The sequence below is a fragment of the Toxotes jaculatrix genome, chromosome 15 (assembly GCF_017976425.1).
Source record: "Toxotes jaculatrix isolate fToxJac2 chromosome 15, fToxJac2.pri, whole genome shotgun sequence".
Lineage (NCBI taxonomy): Eukaryota > Metazoa > Chordata > Actinopteri > Toxotidae > Toxotes > Toxotes jaculatrix.
In genome coordinates, this window is record NC_054408.1 from 6,041,812 (window position 1) to 6,067,169 (window position 25,358).

Here is a 25,358-nt window from a genome sequence, read left to right on the forward strand (position 1 = left end):
TTTAACTTTTTTCGGCCGATTTTGACGCCATACTATACTATGACGTTTTTTATGACATTCTGAGGTCAAAAAAACTTTTGACTTTTTTTGTCCGAAAAAAACGCCATACTATACTATGACGTTTTTTACGACATTTTGAGGTCAAAAATTTTTTTGACTTTTTTTGTCCGAAAAAAACGCCATACTATACTATGACGTTTTTTACGACATTTTGAGGTCAAAAAAAATTTTAACTTTTTTTGTCCGAAAAAAACGCCATACTATACTATGACGTTTTTTACGACATTTTGAGGTAAAAAAAAATTTTAACTTTTTTTGTCCGAAAAAAACACCATACTATACTATGACGTTTTTTACGACATTTTGAGGTCAAAAAAATTTTTTGACTTTTTTTGTCCGATTTTGACGACATACTATACTATGACGTTTTTTATGACATTTTGAGGTCAAAACATTTTTTAACTTTTTTCGGCCGGTTTTGACGCCTTACTATACTATGACGTTTTTTATGACATTTTTAGGTCAAAAAATTTTTTCATGTTTTTCGTCCGATTTTGACGCCTTACTATACTATGACGTTTTTATGACATTTTGAGGACAAAATTTTTTTTGACTTTTTTCGTCCGATTTTGACGCCTTACTATACTATGACGTTTTTTATGACATTTTGAGGGCAAAAAAAATTTTGACTTTTTTTGTCCAAAAAAAACGTCATACTATACTATAACGTTTTTTACGACATTTTGAGGTCAAAAGAAATTTTGACTTTTTTCGGCCGATTTTGACGCCTTACTATACTATGACGTTTTTTATGACATTGTGAGGTCAAAATTTTTTTTTGACATTTTTCGTCCAATTTTGACGCCTTACCATACTATGACCTTTTTTATGACATTTTGAGGTCAAAAATTATTTTCATGTTTTTCGGCCGATTTTGACGCCTTACTATACTGTGACGTTTTTTATGACATTTTGAGGTCAAAAAATTTTTTCATGTTTTTCGTCCGATTTTGACGCCTTACTATACTATGACGTTTTTTTTTGACATTTTGAGGTCAAAAATTTTTTTGACTTTTTTTGTCCGATTTTGACGCCTTACTATACAATTACGTTTTTTATGACATTTTGAGGTCAAAATTTTTTTTGACTTTTTTCATCCGATTTTGACGCCTTACTATACTATGACGTTTTTTATGACATTTTGAGGTCAAAATTTTTTTTGACTTTTTTTGACCGATTTTGACGCCTTACTATACTATGACGTTTTTTATGACATTTTGAGGTCAAAAATTTTTTTGACTTTTTTTGTCCGATTTTGACGCCTTACTATACTATGACGTTTTTTATGACATTTTGAGGTCAAAAAAATTTTTCATGTTTTTCGGCCGATTTTGACGCCTTACTATACTATGACGTTTTTATGACATTTTGAGGTCAAAATTTTTTTTGACTTTTTTCGTCCGATTTTGACGCCTTACTATACTATGACGTTTTTTATGACATTTTGAGGTCAAAAATTTTTTTGACTTTTTTTGACCGATTTTGACGCCTTACTATACAATGACGTTTTTTATGACATTTTGAGGTCAAAAATTTTTTTTGACTTTTTTCGTCCGATTTTGACGCCTTACTATACTATGACGTTTTTTATGACATTTTAAGGTCAAAATTTTTTTAGACTTTTTTTGACCGATTTTGACGCCTTACTATACTATGACATTTTTTATGACATTTTGAGGTCAAAATTTTTTTGACTTTTTTCGGCCGATTTTGACGCCTTACTATACTATGACGTTTTTTTTGACATTTTGAGGAAAAAAAAAAAAAGACTTTTTTGGTAATTTTTGTGGCCTTACTATAATATGACGTTTCTTATGACATTTTGAGGTCAAAATTTTTTTGACTTTTTTCGGCCGATTTTGACGCCTTACTATACTATGACGTTTTTTTTGACATTTTGAGGAAAAAAAAAGACTTTTTTGGTAATTTTTGTGGCCTTACTATAATATGACGTTTTTTATGACATTTTGAGGTCAAAAGAAATTTAGACTTTTTTCGGCCGATTTTGACGCCTTACTATACTATGTTTTTTGTGACATTGAGGTAAAAAAAAAACTTTGACTTTTTTCTTCCGATTTTGACGCCTTACTATACTATGACGTTTTTATGACATTTTGAGGAAAAAAAAAAAAAGACTTTTTTGGTAATTTTTGTGGCCTTACTATAATATGACGTTTCTTATGACATTTTGTGGTCAAAAGAAATTTTGACTTTTTTCGGCCGATTTTGACGCCTTACTATACTTTTTTTTGTGACATTGAGGTAAAAAAAAAACTTTGACTTTTTTCTTCCGATTTTGACGCCTTACTATACTATGACGTTTTTATGACATTTTGAGGTCTTAGAAAAATATGACCATTTTTATGACATTTTAAGGCCATACTAAAGTATTGCTTTTTTTGTTCTATTTTTAAGCCTTACTATACTATGACCATTTTTATGACATTCTGAGGCTATACTAAGGTATGACTTTTTTTGGATTCCGCCCCTTGTTACAACGGCTTTGCAAACATTGCACATTGCTATCTTGCTTCGTGGTGTTTCTAGTGCAAAACATTTCCACACAGCGGACATGTGCTGAAAAGTTGGTTAGCCACGGTGCTGCTCAATGCTCGCCTGCTAGCTGGCTGCAAACTGTGGAATGGACTTCCGGCGGCGTCTCATTACTCAGCGTCACATTGAGGCACGCCTCCGTTCAGGAAATCCATTCCACATTTTGCAGCCAGTTAGCAGATCAGCTGGCAGGGAATCACTTGTGGAGTCATTTCTGCAGACAACATTAAAGCCCAGAAATGGGTCACGGATCGAAATCTCTGCAGGTCTGCTTACTTGCTGAGTGTTAGATGAGAAGAATGTCATTTAAGTTTAACCTAAATACATATTCCTTAATTCCTTAGTCCAAACTTAAGCACATTTCACAACAGAATGCTGGTTCTTAGAACATTTATAAACCCTCCTGAGCTCCCAAAGATATGTTCTGACTTTGAAAAGAAAAAAACTATCATCTATTTCAGCTTCTATTTACACTGCTTTCTAAGATTTCCACAAGCTACATGAAGGTGTTTTTGCAGAGATTAGGGATGTTTAATTTATCAGCTCCAAAAAAAGAAGCTTCCCCGTGTTGACGAACAGATTCCAACACTTCTGAAGGTCTTGCCATCGTTCCTGTTAGAAGCATTAACATCATACTCATCAGTGTCACTGCTGTGATCTGGAAACGTGACAAAATTGCTGAAAAGGTACTGTTATGGATCAAGAAACACAAGCAGTCAGACAGGTTGGTAACAAGGCAACAACAACACAGGTTGTTTACCTACCAGCTTCTCATTCAAACTTTGTGAATAAGTTTCTAAGTAATTGTAGTTGTGTGAAGTTCTCCTGTGCCCTGAGGAATTATTACCAACATCTCTGGTGTCCTCACTTTCAGAAATACCTCTAAATAAAGTGTAGATAACATATAAGGATAAGCTGTTGCTTTGTAAACAATCTTATCGTCTGACTACTCGTGTTTCTTCATCTGTCTTTGCCACAACGTCACCATGTTCCCAGATCCCAACAGTTAACCTTTAGGAGATGTTATTGTTATTGTTATTTCTGGCAGAAATGTGGGCCAGAGCAGTAAATATAACAGACTGCATTACATGTTCGACTGCAACAAAGCATGCTAGGGTGTTTTCATTAATCCACTTATTGCCAGTTTCCTGTTACCATCAGTGTCTAAATAACTAAATCAACAGAGTTCAGCCTGGTGGATCTTTACCGCTCCGTTCCAGCTGTTATCAGTTGACACTTAACACTTCCTTCACAAGTCATAAAACACAACTCAACAAGGAAGGTGTGTATGTGTTATGGAGCAGACTGTATGTCAGTGTTTCCCTCCACAGTTCAGAGTCTTCTTGGAATCGGTCCTGATCAGCTCTTATCACTCTTCTGTCTGTCACTCGGCGTATCAGTGGTGAAGACAAAGCTCTGGACTGTGTTAACTGTTCATGGCCCTTCCCATGCCAACAAGCAGCAGGCTCAGTCACGCTGCTCAGGGAGCGCACATTTGTCCTTCTATACTTGTGAGGGCCCTCATCACATAATGCCTTCACTAAACCTTAAAGGCTCAGTTCAACAAGGTTACTAAAACATGTATTAATATGCAGATGGTTTTAGTTGTATTTGAGAACTTTTTACATATCTGCCTCGGAGAGATCTACCTGCACAGAATTTCAGAAGAAGCTTCTACAACGTTTTGGTAACTTGATGTTTCATGCTGCTAACGACATTGACGGTTTACGATAACAGAGATAACTGTGTAATTCTCTTCAATTGTTTCCACTCTATCATAGTGCAGCTCAGATGTTTGAAACATGTTTCATTCAGGACAATTACAAACATCGCTAAATGGTACGGCACATTCAAGATGATACAACACTAGATGACGTTAACTCTAGTAGCATTATTGATCATATAAATACATCATGTCACAATGTTTCCTGTCGTAATATTTTCCTAGCAAGACGATTAGACATAGGAATCCTGTGCTGCATCTGTCTGTGTTTATAAATTTCTCTTACCGACACTAAAAAGCTGCTTTCCTGACAGAAAACATAGTAATGTGAAACTTCAGCTGTCAAAATCCATTTTCTGATTATCTGGTTATTATACATGTAATATGTATAAACACAGACTAATTATTAAAGCTTTGTAAACACAACTGTTTCACTGTGTATTACTCAATGTAAATAAATTAAATTTGTTTATTATTGATTTAACTCTAACATCTACATACATACTAAGATAGAATCATAGCAGCAAGGACAACAGAAATGAGACAAAGGAGGTATTTCTCTTGCTACTTTAGATGAATATAATCAGTGACGGCTACGTAACTTTACCAGGATCATATCTCCGGAGTTCAGCAAAGTCCAGTAACATAACTGAAAGAATACGTACTCGCTGGTTGGTCATGTGACAGGACCTGCCTTTTTGGTCTTACTTTTGCCACTGAATCAAGTCTTATCAGATCAAATAAAACCCCCAAATCAGCCATAAAACCCTAAAATCAGCCACATTTACAATTGATGGCTGATCCAGACTTAAGTAAGTAAATTTATTGAAAGGGTCTCTGAGTGTCTGTACCTCCTGGTGGCACTCTCCTGGAAGGGATAGATGACCTGTCCATTCTGGCAGAGCTCGCAGATGAAGCCTTTTTCTCGACACAAACTGCAGCTGAAAACATGGGAGCTGGCAAACTTGATCACCTTGGACAGGAAGGGAGCCATTTTTCCATCAATCACCTGGAGGGTGCAGCGACAGGAGGTGGGGGGGGGGGGGGGGGGGGGGGGTCAGAAGAGGGGAAGAGGAAGCAAGAACATGGTCAACAACAACATGTAAGTGCATAGATCAGCCTGAGACACAGTAGGCCTGAGTTTATCAATATTCCTCAGCTGATAAAAAAGAAGAACGAATCAAATGCTTCACATGCTGGTCAGGAGTCAGAAGTGACAACAGGATTTCTGACTGAGGATGAGTAGAAGGAACCCCACAAATAAGTGACTTCTGTTTTATCAGCATTGGAAAATTGTCAGCACAATGTTTATCACATTTTGACAGATAAACTGTTTGTGAGTGCACACACTTGTCTAAGACAATGTGAAATGAGACAAAGACCTGTCTGTGCAACTTGAAGTTGTAAAGAAAATGTGAGGAAAAAAATCTATACTTATTCTGAAACTGTAGGATTCTCATCACAGAAACTGCAGGAATTTAGTTACTTCCTGTTACTTCCTGGTACTGTTTGAGTATTTACATTTTCTGTTACTTTATACTCCTTTTCCACTACATTTCATAGGCAAGTATTAGTACTTTTTACTCCACTGCATTTATTAACTTTAGTAACTTTGCAATTCCGTATTAACAGTGCAAATGACTGTATTATGATGTATTTTAATAGGTAAAGAAAGGGTAACATAAAACCTTATTGATTCCTGTGGGGAAATCCACAAGCTACAAGTAAGTGAAGTCATTTAAATCAGCTTTAACTTTAACTGCTGCAACATTAAAGTGTTGTGGACATTAATGCATCAGTGATTATAATTTAGTAATATAATACAAATTATGCGTATTATATGAGACATTCTGCATGATAAGTCCTCTTTACCTTTGATACCTATACTAAAGTAAAATTCTGAATGCAGGACTTTTACTTGTAACAAACTATTTCTATATTGTGGCATTACTTTTTTTACTTAAGTAAAAGTTCTGAGTACTTCTTCCTCCACTTAATTTAAAGACTGACTGAAAATTACCACAAGAAAGTAGTCTCGTCTTTGGCTTGGGGGTAAGACAGGAGGAGAGGAAACCAAGGGAAGGAAAGAGGAAGACAGTAAATGAGGTGAACGCCTTTTAATGGCAACGCTTGGCAAGTTCCTTAAAGAACCGAGGGTGGGGGGGGTTTGGCAGTGGGGGGGCTGGAGTTGTAGTGAATAGACAGTGGATGACTCACTGAGAAACACAGTCAGTGAAAAGAAAAGCTGTGCAGAAACTTTCAGTAATAAAAACTAAATATGATCACAAAGCTTTGTCGTATCATGTTAATAATGCAGTCAGAGCTATAAGAGTAATGAGAGAGTGCATGTAAGACCGAGAGGGAGAATGTAACAGAGGAAAACAGAGTATAAAGTAAGAGAAAGAGGGGTAGACATACAATATACAAGAGAGATCTTGAGAGAGAGCGAGAGCCTGTATTCAGATACAAGTGGTTCCACCTGGCAGAGCTCTGGACCTCCCAATTATAACCTCCTTCATGTTTGTTAGACAACGAGGATGAGGGGAGAAGAGGAGGACATGAGATGTAGAGAGGAGGAAGAAACCAGACACACACACACACACACACACTCTGAGGAAACATAGTACCCTGAGATATACTGATCCTGTTTACAGTAAATTATACACCACAGCCAAAGACTGCCGCACTTTACACTGAGATGAATGGCCTTGACCGAAGCTTTTTACATTAACAACCCATGCTCTGCCCTTATGTGCCATATATAACATCAAATTATCAGTCTCAGACCAACATGAGACTGATATTTTAGGCCAATATCTTAGTAACAACAGGATTTATTCCTGCCCCTGTCGTTAGTCTCTGACAGGACTTGTTTGACTCAACATCTACAGGAAAACAAATTAGGGCTGCAACCACCATTTATTCATTTTATGTTGTTTGAGTCCAAACACGAGAAAACAGGCAACACACTATGAGAGCTGAAATGTAAGAAAAGGCCCCCCGCTACTAGTCCAGACCTCCAAATCGTCTGGATTGGTTCTGGATTAGTTAGTGCAGTGTTGTGGTGTCATTGACAACTGTTGAAGAAAACTGTCAACAGCAGTTTTGTCACTTTTCAAGAAAAATGCCAAATATTTTAAGGCTGATCCAGTTTTTCAAAATGTGAGAATTTGCTGATTTTTGTTTTATAGGACAGTAAACTGAATATCTTGGTTTACTGGTTGAACACAACAGGCAATCTGACATGGTGATTTACAGAGAAAGTAACTGGCAAATTAATTCCCAGTTAATTTGCCAGTTGTTGCCTCTAATCATGTGTGAGCAGATGGCTGAAGAATTGTTCTTTTTTGAAGTTGTTCTATCACACTGTGATTAAAAAAAAGACTGCTGGTGTTTACCAGAAAACTCCAGTGAACCTGTAACTGTCCCTAATTTAATGTTCTTTAGTATATGAGGGAAAACAAGCCCAGTCCAGTACTGGATAAATGTTTCCAGGCAGACAGACAGGCAGATACTGAAAGTGAAAGATAGTGGCATATATACTTGTCCCCCTGCGCCCAGCACAGCCCACACCAAACCTACGCAGATCTGCTCAGTCCGGTCCAGCCCAGTCCACAAGACAAATGGCCGTCCTGATGGAGGCTGACAGCCTCAGTAATTAAGGCCCTCTATAATTGGACTGGGCAGAATCAAACGACTGGCAGCACTGCTCTGGTGGCTGACTGGTACTCTGGAGGGAAACTGGGAAAGATGGAGGGAGGCACAGAAAGATGGATGGAGAGTGACATAAGTAAATGGACAGATGAAAAGAGGGAAAAGGGTAATATAAAGAAAACAACAAGTAAATCAAATACGGCTTCTTGTAAGCAAATAAAGCCTGGATGCAATTTTTCATGATAAACACTGAATTAATAGAAAAAAAACTTTTTTCCTCCATTGTCTTAAAATTCCCATACCCCTGCAGTTACTGCTTGCTATAAATATCCACTGACCATTTTATTAGCAACACCACAGTAGCACCGGCCAGCAGGGTCACACTGGGACAATCATTCAGACCAACTTCAACCCTTTTTAATTTGTACACACGCCCATATCCAACAAAGACAACAATGAAGCCAGATATTGATGGCTGCTCTGAGTGTCTGGGTCAACCAGCAGCCAGACTGTTGGCAGATCTCTCGGTGCTCAGACAGGCTTTCAGGGTCAGCTGGATCAGACCAACGCCTGGGTCTCCAGACCAGACAGAATTTGTTGATGTGTGATAAATTGGAGTTTTGAGATAATTAACAGGATGGGAAAAAAAGAAAAGGAAAAAATATTTCTGTTTCATAAAATTGTATACTTTGTGAAACTACTGTTTCTCCAACCTTTCTATTTTCTTTTTCCTGCACAGGAAGTAAAAAAAAAAAAACTTTCAGGTCTCGACTTGGAGACAAATGCAACTTGTGATCACGGGTCGCATGCTGACATTGCTTCTTTTTGAATGATCACATCCTAAAAAGTTTTGGAATAATAAGTTCACACTGATTCAACAGTACAGTAAAGTAAGTGACTGCTCAACAGATTGTCTGCTCTGGAGTTTTCTTTCCTATTCTACACTTTTATTAAAGGCTCCTCATATGTAACACTGCAAGATCCAACACTGGCAAGACAGCAAGGTGAGTAAGTAAGTAAACGTCATAACTATAAACTACTAACCCTGTTTTCCGGCACTATTATGACTATACTATATGATCAAATGTGACAGAAAAACACAGAAAGGCAAAATCATCTACTGGCAATGGTAAAGCAGTCAAAAGGATTTTTTGGCAGGTTTATCCACATCAGTCTGAACCCCAAAAGACACTGCACTGTGTAGAGGACAAAAGACAGAATGTTTCATCAGAATAAGTTATGGATTTGAACTTTAAAAGGATGTTCAAACTAACAGCAGCTACAGAATAAGCGGGATTTAAAAAAAAAAACAATCAGTTTACAAAGGTAGAACATTACTGTTCATAGGACTATGATCACAATATAACTCTAGAGCAGCCTACAGGACAAACCCTGCAGATGTATTCACATCCTTTACCCTCTTTCCCTCCAAATACCCCCCAACACACACACACACACACAGACACACACACAAAACATTTCACCTCCTCTCCCTCCATCCATCCTCTTAAACTCCTCCCCCTCCAGTTCTCCCTCTTTCTCTGCTCCACGCCGAGTCTTTGTGCTCCAAAACCTCCTAATCCCCTAAAACTGCTGTTTAACAGCCGTTCGCCTGCCCTCCTCTCTCTCTCTCTCTCTCTCTCTCGCTCTCTCTCTCTCTCTCTCTCTCTCTCTCTCTCACACACACACACACACACCCACACACATCTACACACACACACAGAGTACCGCAGCTCCATTGAGAAACTAAACTAAAAAAGCCAGCTGGGATTACATGGCTGGAAAGACCGGGGTGAGCTCTGTTTGGATAACACCCTCTCCTCACACACACATAGAAGACTTGATGTATGTTGGTTGTCAGTTGTGAGTATGCATGCTCGGGTCCGTCTTATCAGGCGGGTTCCCAAACCTGTTTAGTACCCTACCAGATGAGAAGATGTACATAGGAGCAGCACATATTTTTTGTTATAAGTTGTGTTTCAGTTCTGTAATGAACTGATATATTTGACACCTTCAGAGTTCTAATAACTTATCACATGTATGTAAAACATCAGAACTCTCAATACTTAATCAGTTGGGTTTTTTTTTTGAAAAAGACGATATATGAGTTTGTTCGTGGTTGAAGCTAATAAAAGACTTTGATAGGCAGATAAATGGAAACATGACAAACCCCTGAAAATATAACCCATACAATACAGGATTTTCAAGGCTGTATTGACTGAATGACACCAGTATCATTCATATTTGGGTGTCTTTTTTTATTGTGACCGAGATACAAACTATGCGGCACATTTTTAAGGTTGAAAAACAAACTTGAGCATAATGAAGCTTAATCATTTAAAATGTTCTAATGTTGAAAGTATATGTTCTTTCATCTTTAAACTTCTAATCTTTTATTATCTACACTTTATTTTGCTTTAATTATTTTAAATTGGTAATTCCTATAACTATTTATTGCCCAATTTCCCTATGAGGAATCCTATTTTACCTTATCATAGAGATCAGTGTTGTTGAAAAGGTTCTCCCTGAACTAAAGGCCGTGCGGAGAAACTGGAAATCTCTCAGAGAACCTTTAACATTTACTTAAGAGGCCTCTGTGTGTCTGGACAAGTGTGAGTGGAGAGGCATGCCTGGCATAGAGGGAATGCCAGGGTGTCACTGTGGGAAGCCTGCTGGACACAAACCCACCCGCCACCCAACCCCCCAAACCCACACACAAACCCACACACAAACCCACACACACACATCTACTTTCCTACTACTTCAGTCCTCGCACAAAACCCTAGTAACAATCCTTAAAACCAGCGGAGGAAAAGGGCAGAGTGTCCTTAAACAAACACATATGGTTTCTCCAAAATGAACCGGTTCCTAATAGGGGATATGGGTGGAGGCTATTTGTCGGGAGGTGAATAGACTAGTGTTGTCCAGGGTTTAGCCAGGGGAGTTTAGCCTTCACTGACCTCTGAGCTGGAACAAAAAAAGCCATGTTGATTAAGAGCGTCATTCTATTCAGGAGGTGAATCAAAAGAAACAAGCTTGTTAATATGGAAAACCAATTAAGAGGCAGAGTGCTTGAGAATCTCCGAGGGGGGGGGTCAGAGGGGGAGGAAAGGAGAAGAGGGAGCTGTGCAGACTCTTCTAAAGACACCTATTGTTAAAATTAGCACTAAATCGCCAGTTTGGGGTTTATGAGTTAAATCACAGAGTTTAACCGGGAAAGAGAGTGAAGAACGCACACACACACACACACACTTAACACACATGTGCACTGAGTGTGTGTGAGGCCGAGGGGATGTTGGGAAAAATGGAGGGATGTCACGCTTTGTTTTTCTGCCTGTTGATTCTGAATGTGACCAATTAGTGAAGCAGAGGGACACAGAGTGTGGGAGTGGGGGAGGAGGAGGAGGAGGAAGAGGAGGAGAAGGAGGGGGTCCAATCTCTTTCACCGTGAGAGTCTGTGGCCAAGCTCTGAGTCAGAGAGGGATGAAAGAAAAAAATGGGGCAGGGTACAACATAATGAACATAATGACAAACAAAAGAACTTTTCAGTCATTTGTGGTCGCTTTCCTCTGACCCCCCCCTCCCAACAGCTCAGTTCAACGACTAGATACTGAAGCGCTGAAAGGCCAGGGTGTGTTTCCCTTTTTTAAGATCTCTGCTACAAAAAGATTTTCTCTACTTTCATGCAGACCCAGCAGTACAGATATGATCATTTTCAAGTTGATAAGAAAATCTGCTGATTAAATATGTGATAGCACACAATGAGGATTTTGGAAAGCAGTAAGTGGACTAGGCAGAGCTAAAGGTTTCCTCAGCGCCAGATATGAATTCTTTCCACTGAGACCATTGTTTTCCTGGATCAGGACACTTGAAAGAGCTAACCCTGTTTTAAATAGGACTATTAGAAGGTATTATCTGCTCTTATCACTGTTACAACGTGGACACTTGCCAAAATAATAAAAGAGAGGTTGTGTTTACTTAAAGGATAAAACAGGAATTATTCTACATTTTTCTTTTTGGCAACAAATTCCATGAAAAGACCAAAACCAACAATGTGTTAGTCCATATCAAAATACGTTTCTACCCTTTTCTGTGGCTCTTAGTCCATTTGTTCCTGCTGAAGATGAAAATGTTTAAGATAATAAATCAAATCAATATTTTAATTTGCAAAAAGGCTCAGTAATTCCCTACAGCTGGGAATAGGAGAAGAAAAGAAGGAAATCTGGCTCTATAATGGCAAAACAGTAACTCTATTTTGATGCTCCAAAATCTTAATAATTGAGTTTTTTATACAACATAACACAATAGCCAAATCTTAGATCATAATGTGGAAAATGCTAACTAGCCTAAGTTAAGCTACTTAAATAACTTTAAATCACATGAAATCATTGTCACAGACCATGTAAGATCTGTAAAAATGATTAAATCAGTTGATTAATCATCAACAGAGCATAAAATTAACATTATACATTATACAAGTGTTGTACAGTTTGATTGAGAACCTTCAATCTTCAAACACTTTTCTCTCTGTGTCACCATTTCTGTAGTTACAGCTCTCATTATGTACAGCTGAATCATGGTAAACTGAACATGTCACCCAGTACAGCGGTGTGGCTCAGTGGTGAGTTTTTAATAGGTTTTGGACAACAATTGCCCCTAATGGCTGGCAATGATGTTTCAATCTGATGATGTATACAAGTGTGTGTGTGTATGTGTGTGTGTGTACCTGCTGCAGGTCTGCCATGGAGTACAGGTGAATATGTTGTAGCAGGTATTCCCTGGGGAAGATCCTGTGAAAAGACACAAGAAAAAAACTTGTAATACATCATACTCTGAGAAGCAGGTCGTGTGTTTGATCAGATGCTGATGAGCAACAACAACCTTCGTTTTAAGCACAATTAAGTTTAATATCACATATAAGGACATGCATTGTTTTCGTTATATAACAAATAAAAATATGAAATATATTGCAGGTAGTTTAAGCACTGACTGTAAGTTCAAGTTAAACTTGTTAACAAGTTAACTTTTTTTCATAAAAAGTCAAACTGGTTCCTAATACCCAGTGTGTGTGTGTGTGCGTGTGTGTGTGTGTACGTGTGTGTGTGTGTGGCCTCCTCCTCTCAGACCACTAAGATGGATGGCACCATGTTAAATCCTGTCTAAGCTGTGATGAGTGTCACCAAAACACAAGCATGTGTGTGTATTTGTGTGTGTGTATGTGTGTGTGATCCAGACACCTCATGGTGATAAGCACCGCTGATAGACTACCCTGTCACGTTACCAATGGTAACCACATGAGCATTCATAAGAAAATACACACCCTTAAAGTGTGTATTGATCTTGTTAAAAAGTGCTTGAGATCTAACACATTTAAGGATTAGATTACAAACACAAGATAAATGGGTACACGCATGTATGCAAATGCACACACATGCCGACAACAGGCAATATTTGTGTAAGTTGTGTGGTATTTAATTCCACATTTTATTTCACTATCCTCAGCGCTCTCTCTCCACTCCAGATGGCACACCTTTCATTAAAATCACTCACTCGTTTGCTGAAGGAGGGTCTGACCTGATCGGGTGTGTCTGAGGTTGGAAGTCCAGCAGATGTGTGTGTGCAGGGGATGGACAAACTAACACCTTACAATCTAATGCAAACCAAAACAATACTGCTGCAGTAAATCTTATCTTTCTCAAGCTTATGACATTCGGTTTGTGTTGACACAGTGTCAGAAAAGTGTCGATGCAACATTTCTGAAGCTCATACACCTATCACTCCCCTCCATTTTACACTGCAACAAAGCAATATATAACAATATGCATAGTGACATGGCCTCGTTCGCCACAAACAGTTACCTGTTAGGTTTATTTACTTCAGTAAATACCAAATAACACCTTCACTGAACACTGCCATAAACTCAAAGAAAACAGCGATTTATCTGCACATGATGTCTCAGATTCCTTTGTGACATGTTATCAAAGATGTAAACCTCTGATAGTGTTTGAGATCTGCTGCACTGGGCCATAAACACAGCCCTCCCTGACTAACAGCCTTCAGTGCCTCATGTGGTTGTGTGTGCGGCTGTGTGTCCATGGCTCTCGGCCCGTGTGCAGCAGACATCTCTCTTCAGATTCCCCCTGAAGGAGACTGATGACTAGGGGAAGGTTTTAGCGCCATGGCCCTCATCAATCCTGCAGTGTTTGGAAGTGGCGGGGCACTAGCCGGCACTAGCTAATGGGACAGAAGTAAACACAGAATGCCACGATGCTGCTCTGTTTTGCTTTGCAACAGGCGGACTACTAATATGGGGGTTTTTTAAAGCTGATTAAAAAAAATAGTAGTTTTTTTTTAAGCTACTAGCCAAGCCTGAGAAAAAAACATTTTCTGCTCACAAAAGACCAGAAATAACAACAGTTGAAGCATCTCAGCTTGATATTCATTAACAATCAGTATATATGTGTGCAATCCTGCTTCTGTACATTTTCCAAATCTAAAAAAAAAAAGACTCAGAGAAAGTGAGACCAGCAGTGAGCTTCGATAGTTTCCTTTATTATTTGCTTGAAATATTTGCTTTGCACTGCATGCTGCATTACAAACAATCTGTTAATGGCTTTTTTACCTGCCTAAGGTAGCTAGGCTAATACTAGCATGGCTGTACATCTGACATCTGTCGTCTAATAACAAAATGATCATCGCAGGCTTGGTCATTTTTTAACTAACTGAAAATTAAAAATCAAATATATAATTAATTATAAAATATAATATAATAACAAATTACATACAGATCTACTTTGTGGTACTGGAATTCAAAGACATATGTTTAAAAAATTAAACAGAGCTTGTTTATTGTCAGAAGAAATTTCCCTGTTACTCTCTGGATAATCAACAGGCCTCAGTGTGATGCAGGAATAAGTCTCTAAAAAACAATGGTGTTTTCACTGTTACATACTGTTACTGGTGAGTGAGAAGATTTAATATTAATTAGATTCCAGTCTGCTGAGGTGGATGATTCTCCCTTAGACATGGCCCATCAGTTCAGAGTGTATTAGTGACCTGGACCGGGGCAAGGAGCATCCATCAGCTCACAGACAAGGCTTTCAGTGTGGGACTCCACTCAGATAAACACTCAGCCCCCCCACCCCACCCCGAACATCACACACATGAACATAAACACACAGGCACACATCTTTTATGTGTGCAGGAATGCATGCAGATAAAAGTTATGGCAATATACACACATGCACTCAGACATACACACATAAACACACACATATAGATCATACGAGGAGATGTTAACAGTCTGTATAATCAAGTGTCTGGTCATCAACAGAGGAATATAACAAATATTTAAGTTCATCCGTCAGTGTGACTGATAACACAGGCTGTTAATGTTGAACATAAAAAAAATAGCTGATGTCTCCTGTGCATTTAAAATAACTTTGAATTGCTGGACATCTCCATGTATATCTCCCTTTAAATCATAAATCTGAGTGATTGTGAGATACAAAAGCAGAAAAAAAATATGTAGACCTCATCCCTGTGGATCTCTCAAAATTATTAAAACACGGTAAGACCCGTAAGAAGTATTTAACCGAGGCAGAAATACACCAAGCCAACACAACTGACTTCACAGCCAACCTACCTTCGTCGGAGGTCCTCGGCAACAGTCGCTCGGCAGCTGAACAGGTAGGCCCGCAGTGACTGTAGCTGCTGACGGAGACGTAGCACGGTACTTAGAGGCTCACAGTGCTCATACAGACAAGGGTTGAGCTGCTGGACGTCGAGCAGAGGCTCTTCATACACAAACTCCAGGAATTCTTTGGCCTGTTTAGACACCTGGAGGAGCAATTCAGAGCCTACATCAGGATCACTGCACCAATGACAAGAGATACATTAGAGATAAAGCAGGTTAAATGTTGCATTGTAATGGATGATGCGGGGCTGAGAACCCATACAACAGCCTCTGCTTCCAGTTTCCAGTTGTTATGCTAAGCTAAGCTAAGATCTCCCAGCTGTAGCTTCATGTTTAGCAGACTGTCACAAGACTGGCATCATCATTAACTCTCGGCAAGAAAGCAAATAAAATTTCAATTTCCTCTCATCTGCAGCAGTCTGCACTAAAATAAAGAGAGACTACACTTTATTTTAGTAGGCGCTGAGACAGAATCAGCCCTGCATTGAAACAATGCAAGGAGCGGCACTGGTGGCGGGGATGACTGGTTTCAAGCCTTCCTGGATGAAGTCACATTGCATTGTGTTGCGGCAAAAGCTGTGACAGGCTCAATTCTTTCTGCTGCTGTCCTGTGTTGCGTTGTAGGACTGGCTCCATTCAAAGGAATGAATGGACTGTGGTTCATGCGCACAAGGCTAAAATGAGCGCAGCCTTAGAAAATTCCTCAGGTCGCCGAGAACCAGTAACTGCATACATTCAAAGTTTAATAAGTACAGTACAGTTCAGTAAGTATGTTGAAATGATGTGTATTGTCATATAATTGTGTGTGTGTGCGCTTTCCCACCTTGTGCTTGGTGGTGTCCCAGTTGTGCAGCAGGCGAGCTGGGATGAGGAAGGAGTTGTCCTGGTGGCAGCTCTGGCAGTAGTACCAGCCACTGTAGTAGCAGACCTTTGCCTTGCCCCTGGACAGGCCGACTGGACGCTGACAACCTGAGGAAGAAGGCACTGGGTAAGACTGTGTGTGTGTTTGTGAGCTTACATCTTAGTAACACATTTAAGGTACTAGATGATGATCAAGGAAGTCTGAAAGTCTCTGTAATCATGAGGAAACAAAATAAAACATGTTTAAGAAAGTGTCAAAAGCGGGATTCAAACCAACGGAACAATCTTTCATTGTAAAGTGGAACAAGTATGGATTTTCTCAGACTAAGTGGACACCCTGCATGTAATCAAATGATGGCTTCAATAAAGAAATCCATATATACAGCTCTTTTATGACCAGGTATGGATCCTAACTGGCTAATTAGCTCCAAAGTGTTGCACAAGTCAGCTTTTAGTGTCTACAGTCTGCAGGAGCAAGCAGGAGAGAGCCATGATCGGGACAACACAAAGGCTGTGGAGCAAATAGCTTGGTGTTAATATGTGTCAGTTTATTGCCCCGCACTAAATACCACAACAATCCAGCCGAATAAACCTGTAGATAATGAACAAGATAGTCAACGTTTAAAAGGTACTCTGACCCCAATAAGGTAATATGTTGCAGTGATTTGAGGATTGCAAAGAAATTCTTAGATGAATGTGTTTATTCTGATAAAGGGTTTAACTTACAACCTATTTTCAAGTTTTACAGCTGAGACAGAAAACACGCACATCGGTAAATTCAACATTCACAACAAATGAGTGACACTGAATATGCTCAAAACATCACTCATTCGCTCTGTGGTGTTAACGTTATTTAAACAATTGCTGCTTCTTGCCCTTCTTCATGACAGATGACTTTTCACCGGAGTGTGGCCTTTAGGAGCAGCGACAAAACACTGCTGTCACTCATTTTAGCTGCCAAACACATTTGGTGGCTGAAACTATATTTAAGTCTTAAAGTCTTGACATGCTGTATTTTTGTGGTTAAAGTTCTGGTTACAGTACATGAGCAATCTTTATATCTCAGATCTCTACTTGCAAAAGGAAATGTGACGTTCTGGAGGAGTTAGGGCATTAATGATGTGATGTGATGATGTGCAGGAGAAGCATAAACTGAAATGTTTTTCATGATGTCCAAAACGAATCCTCTAATATTAACACTCAAGTCTCCCAAAATCTACCTGCCAAATCCATTTGAAGGAGTCCCTCAGATAACAGAGTCTTGGTTCTTGTAGTAGTCACAACACCAGACTTCAATACGAAAGTGTTTTGTAGAACTAAAAGACAAACAGATCCTCCGCTCTATTCAGCCTGATCACTGCCCCACTGTCTGCTTTGTCTGCTAGACTCTTTAAAGTTCATTTTTCACCCAAACACCCGGACCTGGTCTATGATCTCTCTCACACACGCAAACAGCTGAATGCCACAGCACTGTGACAGGTGTCCCTTATCCGCACAATCTGGGAGGACACGGGGCCTGGAGGAAAACACTAAGCGGAGAAAAGAAAAGAAAAGAAACGGGAGATTTTTATCTAGGTTTTTAAAAACAGAGGCACAGAAAGCTACAGAAAACAGAGCAGAGGAACAACAGCGGAGGAAGGACGTGTGTCAGCCTGTTTATCAGTTGGTGCTTCAGCGCAAGAAACAACACGGACTGAACAAGGGGAAAGAGGAAAAAAAATAAGACAAAATGAGTTCAAAGATTAGCGAGAGATTGGAGGAGAGAAAGAACTGAATGAAAGAGAAGAAGATTGAGATCAAACATGGACAGATAAAGACGGGACAATAAAGAGAAGTTAATCCAGCTACTTTTTTATCGCAGACAAGGATCTGATGTCTGAAAAGGACAATGGTCTGCTCAGCACTCAGAGCTGGAGCTCCTGCTTTATCTGACCAAAAGAAAGAAAAAAACTCATGTTTGTCAGCCACACACAGACTGAATGATGGACTGAGCTATGGTTATAACTGACAGTCATCAAAACAACCAATATTACTTACAGTGTAGAAGGTTGCCAGCACTGGTTCTAACTCAGTAACCCCTGTCAGACCCTCATCTTGCACGTCATATTGATCCCTGGAGAATCCTGCTAAGCTATGCTGCTGTACGCAACTTTGCCAGGAATAGTGTTGTCTGGAGCTTTTCAACGAGCAGCTTGAGTTTGTTTTTCTTAAGAATGTGGCTAAACTCTACAAACAGCATTTACACTGGTGACACATCCGACTGGTGGACTGTTCACATTCTGACTGTAGTGCTTTCTGCCATTTTCACCATATCCTTAAAAACTTTATTGACAACCTGTTTGTCCAAACTTGGCTGTAATCTATGAACTGTCATCATCCATTTTCACCACTTTCCAAAATTTAAAGTTTAAACAATGGATATTTTTTTTCCCTTTGGTAGAAGGTACTGCTTGTGGATAAGATGGAAAAAACTACAACAACAAAGTGCTATCTTAGTGAAGGAACCATGATCGAATACATGTGTGTAACTCAGATCTAGGTAGGCTAATTACAGCAGTGAGCTCATGCTGTTGTTGGGGTGGATGCTCTTTCAACAAACCACAGTCCACTGGTTGGGAGCCAGCAGGCAGAGGGGATGGTCAACAGTCAGAGAAACACTGTGTCACTTCGAGGAAACGGCTGACCACCGGGCCGGCTTTCAGGCCAGCTGTGGTCTCAAATTTGGTCTGTTGCTGTTGGGACTGGAGGAACAAAGGCACATACGTATGTAGCCTGAAAACAACCCGCAAACTAAATAACAACCTTTGACCTTAACCTCAAATTCTGTATCATGAGGACAAGATGAAAACACACACACACACATTCACACAGTGGCAAAAGAACGTCTACCACAGCTGGGACAGTCTATAATGTGCTATGAACAGTAAAATGAGCAGTTAAATCAGGACAGATAAAGTGGGACTATGGAAGAAGAAATAACACCAAGCATATAAATCTGATCCTGATCTGATCCTGACCAAAACCTCGACCCCGCAGGAATTCTCACCAATGAGCAGACACATAGCTGTACTATATCTATGTACTATATGAGTTATCTGTATGCGTTTGAGGCTTTATACTTTATAAATTGTTTAAACTGATATTTTCGCTTGAATGCTAGAGTACAGAGTTCACAGAGTGTCACTGTGTGTTTCCTGTCACAGAAGGAGGGAGGCCCTAACCAGACAGTCAATAAAAACACTTTTAACTTTAAACCAGTGTTGTTCGTGTTTAGAAAGTCAAATAAATCTAAAATTAAGTTACAACAGGAAATCAGTGTTTTACGGTGTATAGCTACAAAAACCTGTAACTGTTGAAACTCCCAATGCCTGCAGAAGGGAATGTGTTTAAAATACTGCAGCTATAACTGTTTTTGCCTGTAGGAAGCGATCTCTGCATGTGTACTTCTACACAGCTGCTGCAGTTACTTTCCTTTCCTGTAGATGGTGCAGGTTGGTGGGTGTAGAATCAGACTAACACCGACCAAACTGCTCCCCCTATCGGAAAATTCGAAAGACAAATATGAATATGCGATATGCAATATTTTATTTATGGTTTCGGTATAAACTGAATCACTTCAGGTTCACAAGCCAGACAACACCTTAGCCGCAGGAGATTTGTGGGCAGTTGTTAAATTTTTATAGAATAAACAATTAGCCAATAACTAGAGAAAATAATCAATAGATTAATCAATGGTTAAATGCATTCTAAAAGAAAGTGGAGTTAAACACAAACAAGAGGCCACAATAATAATTTGTGTAAGTAACTGGTAAGCTGGCCTCCAGAACTGTACTTAGTTACACCTGTAATACTGGTTCTACAGACCATACGCTCACATATGGAAACTGATGAAATCACATCCAATGTACAGACTGGTCCTGTAACCTAGATGACATGTAAATAGTGAGTGGACCCAGATTACCTTTATTATTAAAGATATTCTCGAACCCTCTGCCCCAGCGTCCCTAGTGCATGTGCATGCTTGTGTGTGTGTTTCGTTCACTTGGTGTGGGTAAAACGCAGAGAGTCATTTCCCCAGGAGGGATCAATAAAGTAATTTTTAAAAAATTATAAAGTAGTAAGTAAAAGCCAAATCGTATTTAAAAAGTACAAAGTGGGTTTTTTTTCTCATTTTCCACCAATACACATCTACTTCAACTCCCATAAATGCTATTTTCTTAATGTTCAGAGTAATTACTAATACTTATACTTGCTGCTAACTACTTCCTCCATTATCAGCACAGAGTAACAACTGCTTTCTTTCCCCGTCTCTGATCTTTTATGGGTCTTTCTGGGAAGCAGAGAAAGAGGGACAGAGGGAAAGATGAATGGGAATTCAAACGCAGCTCAAAGGTCTACCGATTGTACTGCGGCTCTCTGTAGTGAGAGAGGGTCACTTTGACCTCCCCAGGGTGAGAGTACGGTGTGGAGAGAGAGGGAGAGAGACACAGAGAAACAGAAGGAGAGAGAGAGAGATGACATCAGGGCAAAAAGGGGCTCACACTTTCATCTGCCCGCCTCTGGTTCAAACCACCACACCTCTGAGAGGACACTGGTGTGTGTGTGTGTCTGTGTGTGAGAGAGAGAGTTATGTACATGTGTGTGAATTACAACTGAAAAGACGAGCGAGGCCTGAGCTTTGATGTGTCTCATTCACACCAACCAAACACTCCAAAGAAAATGTGAACAAATGGAGAGTACTATAAGCAAGATAGTGAGTGTGTGCGCGTGCGTGCGTGAGTTGAGAGAGAGAAACTGTCCATCTTTTGATGTGGGCCCACCTCCTACTTCCACAATTCCCTCATATCTACTGATTCCCACTTTACCCAAAGCCCCTGCACCCCCTCTTACATCCAATAGATTCACATGGTCCGTCGGGGGCCTGAGAACGTGCTCCAGTGCAACGACAGGGGTCACCAAACCTGAGGACACACACTGCACAATGTGTGTGTGTGTGTGTGTCTGTGTGGTGAGGGGTGATGGGGAGTCACGGTCTTCAAACGCACACAAAGTGCTTCCTTCAAAAGAAATCAAAAACGCAGCCATTCCCCTGCGTAATTAGTTGAATACATTTTACATTTTGATGTTAAATAACCAATCACTCGATATGTATGGATGCATGTAGCATGCATATGCAGAGGGCAGACTTGAAACAAGTTCAAAGAGAAATCAGCTGAAACTAAAGTAGCATACTGAACAGTGGGCAGTGCGGTCGCCACCATCAAGAGATCTTGTTTAGATTAGTAGTTTCATATATGAATAATCAGATGAGCACTCAGGTTGCTTTTGATGAATTAGGCTTATGGGGTTTTGATGGTCAATCTAAGCGTTTACCATAGAGGGCCAGGTCTAAAGTTTTCTGTTTGTGTAAATGGTCCTTTTTTCCTCTTTGAGACCTACACTGCCAACACATACCAAACCTTGCAAAGTAGTTCAATTCTGCAAATAGTCAACAAAAATAGACAACAACAGCCAAAGCTTCAAGTGCAGATTGATTTTATTTTATGAATTGAACAGCCACTGAATTTATTGCACTGAAAGCTACCTTTATGAATTTATGTGGTCTGAATTGCACTTTCTGAAATTCTAAGTAGTCAATTTCAAGTTGCACAATTTCAAAAGCTTCATTTCCAGTTTGTATTTATCTTAAGGTTCTCAAGTTCAGATAGAAAAACTCAGGTTGCTTGGCCAAATTCAAACCTTAAATTCAAGATCTGAAATTCATATCTGAACATCGGAGACACCAAGGAACAACAACCGAGTCAGCATGAAATCTGACCTCTGGCAAGCATTAATGTATCAATGGTGCCCAATTTGTTCCTATGAAGGTAGCTCACGGTGTCGTCCACCATGTTTCTGCGAGCTTCCCCGCGCTTCCATGTTTTTGTGCCTATACAGCATGTGCACTTCACGTATGAACAGGATTAGAAATAATTATACAGCTCTTCTAAAGCTGGGGGCTTGCCAGCTCAAAGATCACACATAAATTCATAAAGATGCTTTCCAGACTCAAATATTTCAGTGCAACATATTCAGAGTGGTATTTAAATTTCAACACTAAGTTTTGAGCAGTAATTAAATGTCAAAAATTTGTGTTCAGTTTCACTCAACTCCAGTCATCGATTAAAATGATTATTACTGATTAAATATTTAGTCTGTAAAATGTCAGAAAATATAGAAAATGGCCATTGTAAGTTCCAAAAATCAGGCCTTGTCTCTATAAAAATTAGCTGGCACACCACCAAAGAGAGGTGAGAGCCAGGAGAGGAGAGTGGACAGAGAAACAGTAAGCAGGGAGACAGGTTGTCTACAGTTAAAATTTAAGATTCTTATTGTGAGATTTTAATTTCCCAACAGAAAAAAACATGAAAATTAAAACAATAAATCTATAAAAACACAAGATCTCTAACAGTACCTTTGAATACAGTTTTTACAGAGTTGGATTTAAATGGTGTAAAATACTTTTTCAAGACCTGTTAAGTAACACTGCAGGAGACTAAGAAGGGATACAGTCAAATAAATAAGGAGGGGCAGAGGGAGAATCTGAGTCTGAATGAAGCAGTGAAAGGAAAGGAAGAAATAAAGACAGGAAAAGAAGGGGAAAAAAACAGATTGAGTGAGCAGAGGTGTGCACTGTATAGAAAATGGACGTATCCAGCTGTCCCCTCCCATCCAGCTCTACCCAGAAACCCTTCAATCAAACAACTACGATCAGGCCTGACCACTGCAGCATCCCCAGGACGCTTTCATTCGCTCTCATTCATTCATTCATCCATTTTTCCTCTCCTCCGGTGCTTTAAGCCTACCAATTATCATCAGTTGCCCCCAGACGGCCTCTGTCCTTGTTCCTGTTTCAGCTGGCCTTTCAAACCGCCCTGCATTAATAAGCCAGTTGTTACAAATAAAAAGGGAGGTGAGCGGTGATTATTCAAAGCCCTCCTAAGAGAGAGAGAGAGGAAGCCCACGTTTCACACCCAGGGAGAGTAAAAAGCACCGCCTGCCATTTATGGGGCTGTCCAAGGGCCCGGTATGGAGACTAACAGGAATAATAATAGAGGAGGAGAGCGGCTGTAATGGTCCTGGATATGAAAAAGGATGAAGACCAAATACTGAAACAACAAAAACCATTGACTGACAGGAAAAGGTAGATGCACTCAAAGAAACAGGATCCTTCATATATCTGTTCAGTGGGATACATTATATATTATTATTTAAAAAATCATACAACTTGAGACCATTTTTGGCTTTAAATCAACAAACCTTGTGCTAAAATTTGTCTGTTTACCTATAATACAATGTTTTGGGAGTCAGTTAGATGAAGTGTGTGGTGATTGTGGATGCCATGCTGAAATAAAAATAAAAATCTGTGTTGGAATTGTGTAACCAAAGGACACAAAATTAGGCTAAAAGCACAGAGGAAAGTAGAAAAAACCATGTAATTTCTTTTATTCAACAGTTTGTGTGTGTCTGTGTGTGTGTAGGCCACTCACCTGCACATCTGAAGCTCTGAGCAGTGAGCCCCTTCTCCACAGCCAAACAGGTGAGAATACTGAGGAAACTGGTGGTGACTGACTGCCTCTTGGCTCTCTGGGCCTCCCGCTGCCTCCTCTCACGAGATGGTTTTGATCTCAACAACACTCCCTGGAGGCTTGGAGCTCCTTCTCCCAGTTCTCCCCCCTCTTCTTGTGGAGGCCTTTGTGCTCCCACTGCCTCTCGCAGGGTGTCCACCCATTCCTGGGCCTTAAGGTGATCATCCGCACGAAGTTGGAGCACCTCTTTGGGGAAAACTACTTGGAAACGCTCCCTTCTATCCGTCCACGGTTCTCCATTCTCTGGATCCTGATCGTGCTGTACGGCCAAGCAGGATGCCAAGGAGTACTGAAGGAGAGGCTGGGTCACAGACCCTCGGCCCTCAGTAGGGAAGACTTGGAGAGCAGACCTGGTCAGGACGAATGTGAAGGCCCGCCAGTTGTTCTGGTCCATCAGCTGATGGAGCAGACCAGCTTTGAGGACGTCCTGGCAGCGCTGGGTGAACAGTGGAAGGGTGGTGGGTCTGCTCAAGACGCCAGAATTAGTCTGAAGAGAGAGCGAGGCCTCTGCTGATGTGGGGGTGTCACTCTCCCCATCAGGCCTGGTGTCGAGGCCTGATGGGGAGGGCGACGAGGAGGGTGACATGGGTGCAGGAAACTTGGCGACCTGTTGGTTTTCCAGTCCGGGCTTACGCTGGCGGTTCTCCAGCCTCACAGGTCTGGCTGCCTGCACTTTCTCCCATATGAGCCGTCTCCACTCCATGGCCTCCCATTGGCTGGCCGCCCTCAGCTGGAGACGCGTGCTGTTGAAGAACAAAGCCTGTAGCGTCCGTTGATCGGCGGGCTGGGTGATCTGGCCTGGCTGGCTGCAGGGTGCTGGTGAGATGACACTCTGGCAGTGTGACAAAGAGTAGGCGGTGCCCAGCTGGCGGTTGGCACTGCTGTCCAGAGTGTAGAGCCGGAGTTCGCACGGTGTCAGCTCGACATGGCAGGGTGTCCAGCGGCCCCGGGGCCCTTCACGCTGCTCCATCTCACCCTGCTTCACCACACTGCTACTGCTGCTTTTATCAGCTGGACATAGACATGGGGGGGGGGGGGGGGGGGGGGAGACACAGATGAGTGATGTGCGTTTCACGAAAACCACAACTGAGACACCAGGCAAGAAACTATTACTATTTAATTAATTAATATTTTAATACTATTAATCACATACTCTTATATATGTTGCTGCTGATGACTGGGT

At 40.4% G+C, this 25,358-nt stretch overlaps 1 protein-coding gene across 5 annotated transcripts in view; it reads right to left on the bottom strand.

The window, feature by feature from the left end:
* Positions 1–25,358, bottom strand: part of plekhm3 (pleckstrin homology domain containing, family M, member 3) — a 58,024-nt gene that overhangs the window by 24,054 nt on the left and 8,612 nt on the right. For 4 of the 5 annotated variants that reach the window (XM_041057615.1, XM_041057617.1, XM_041057616.1 and 1 more), the window contains exons 3-7: positions 24,077–25,186; positions 16,510–16,655; positions 15,636–15,829; positions 12,717–12,780; positions 5,188–5,345 (exon numbers count right to left, since the gene is read on the bottom strand). In XM_041057615.1, coding sequence (XP_040913549.1) covers positions 5,188–5,345; positions 12,717–12,780; positions 15,636–15,829; positions 16,510–16,655; positions 24,077–25,186 — 1,672 coding nt within the window. Of the gene's footprint in view, positions 1–5,187; positions 5,346–12,716; positions 12,781–14,608; positions 15,047–15,635; positions 15,830–16,509; positions 16,656–24,076; positions 25,187–25,358 lie in introns of those variants that run through there. The other variant, XM_041057618.1, reaches the window with a different exon arrangement.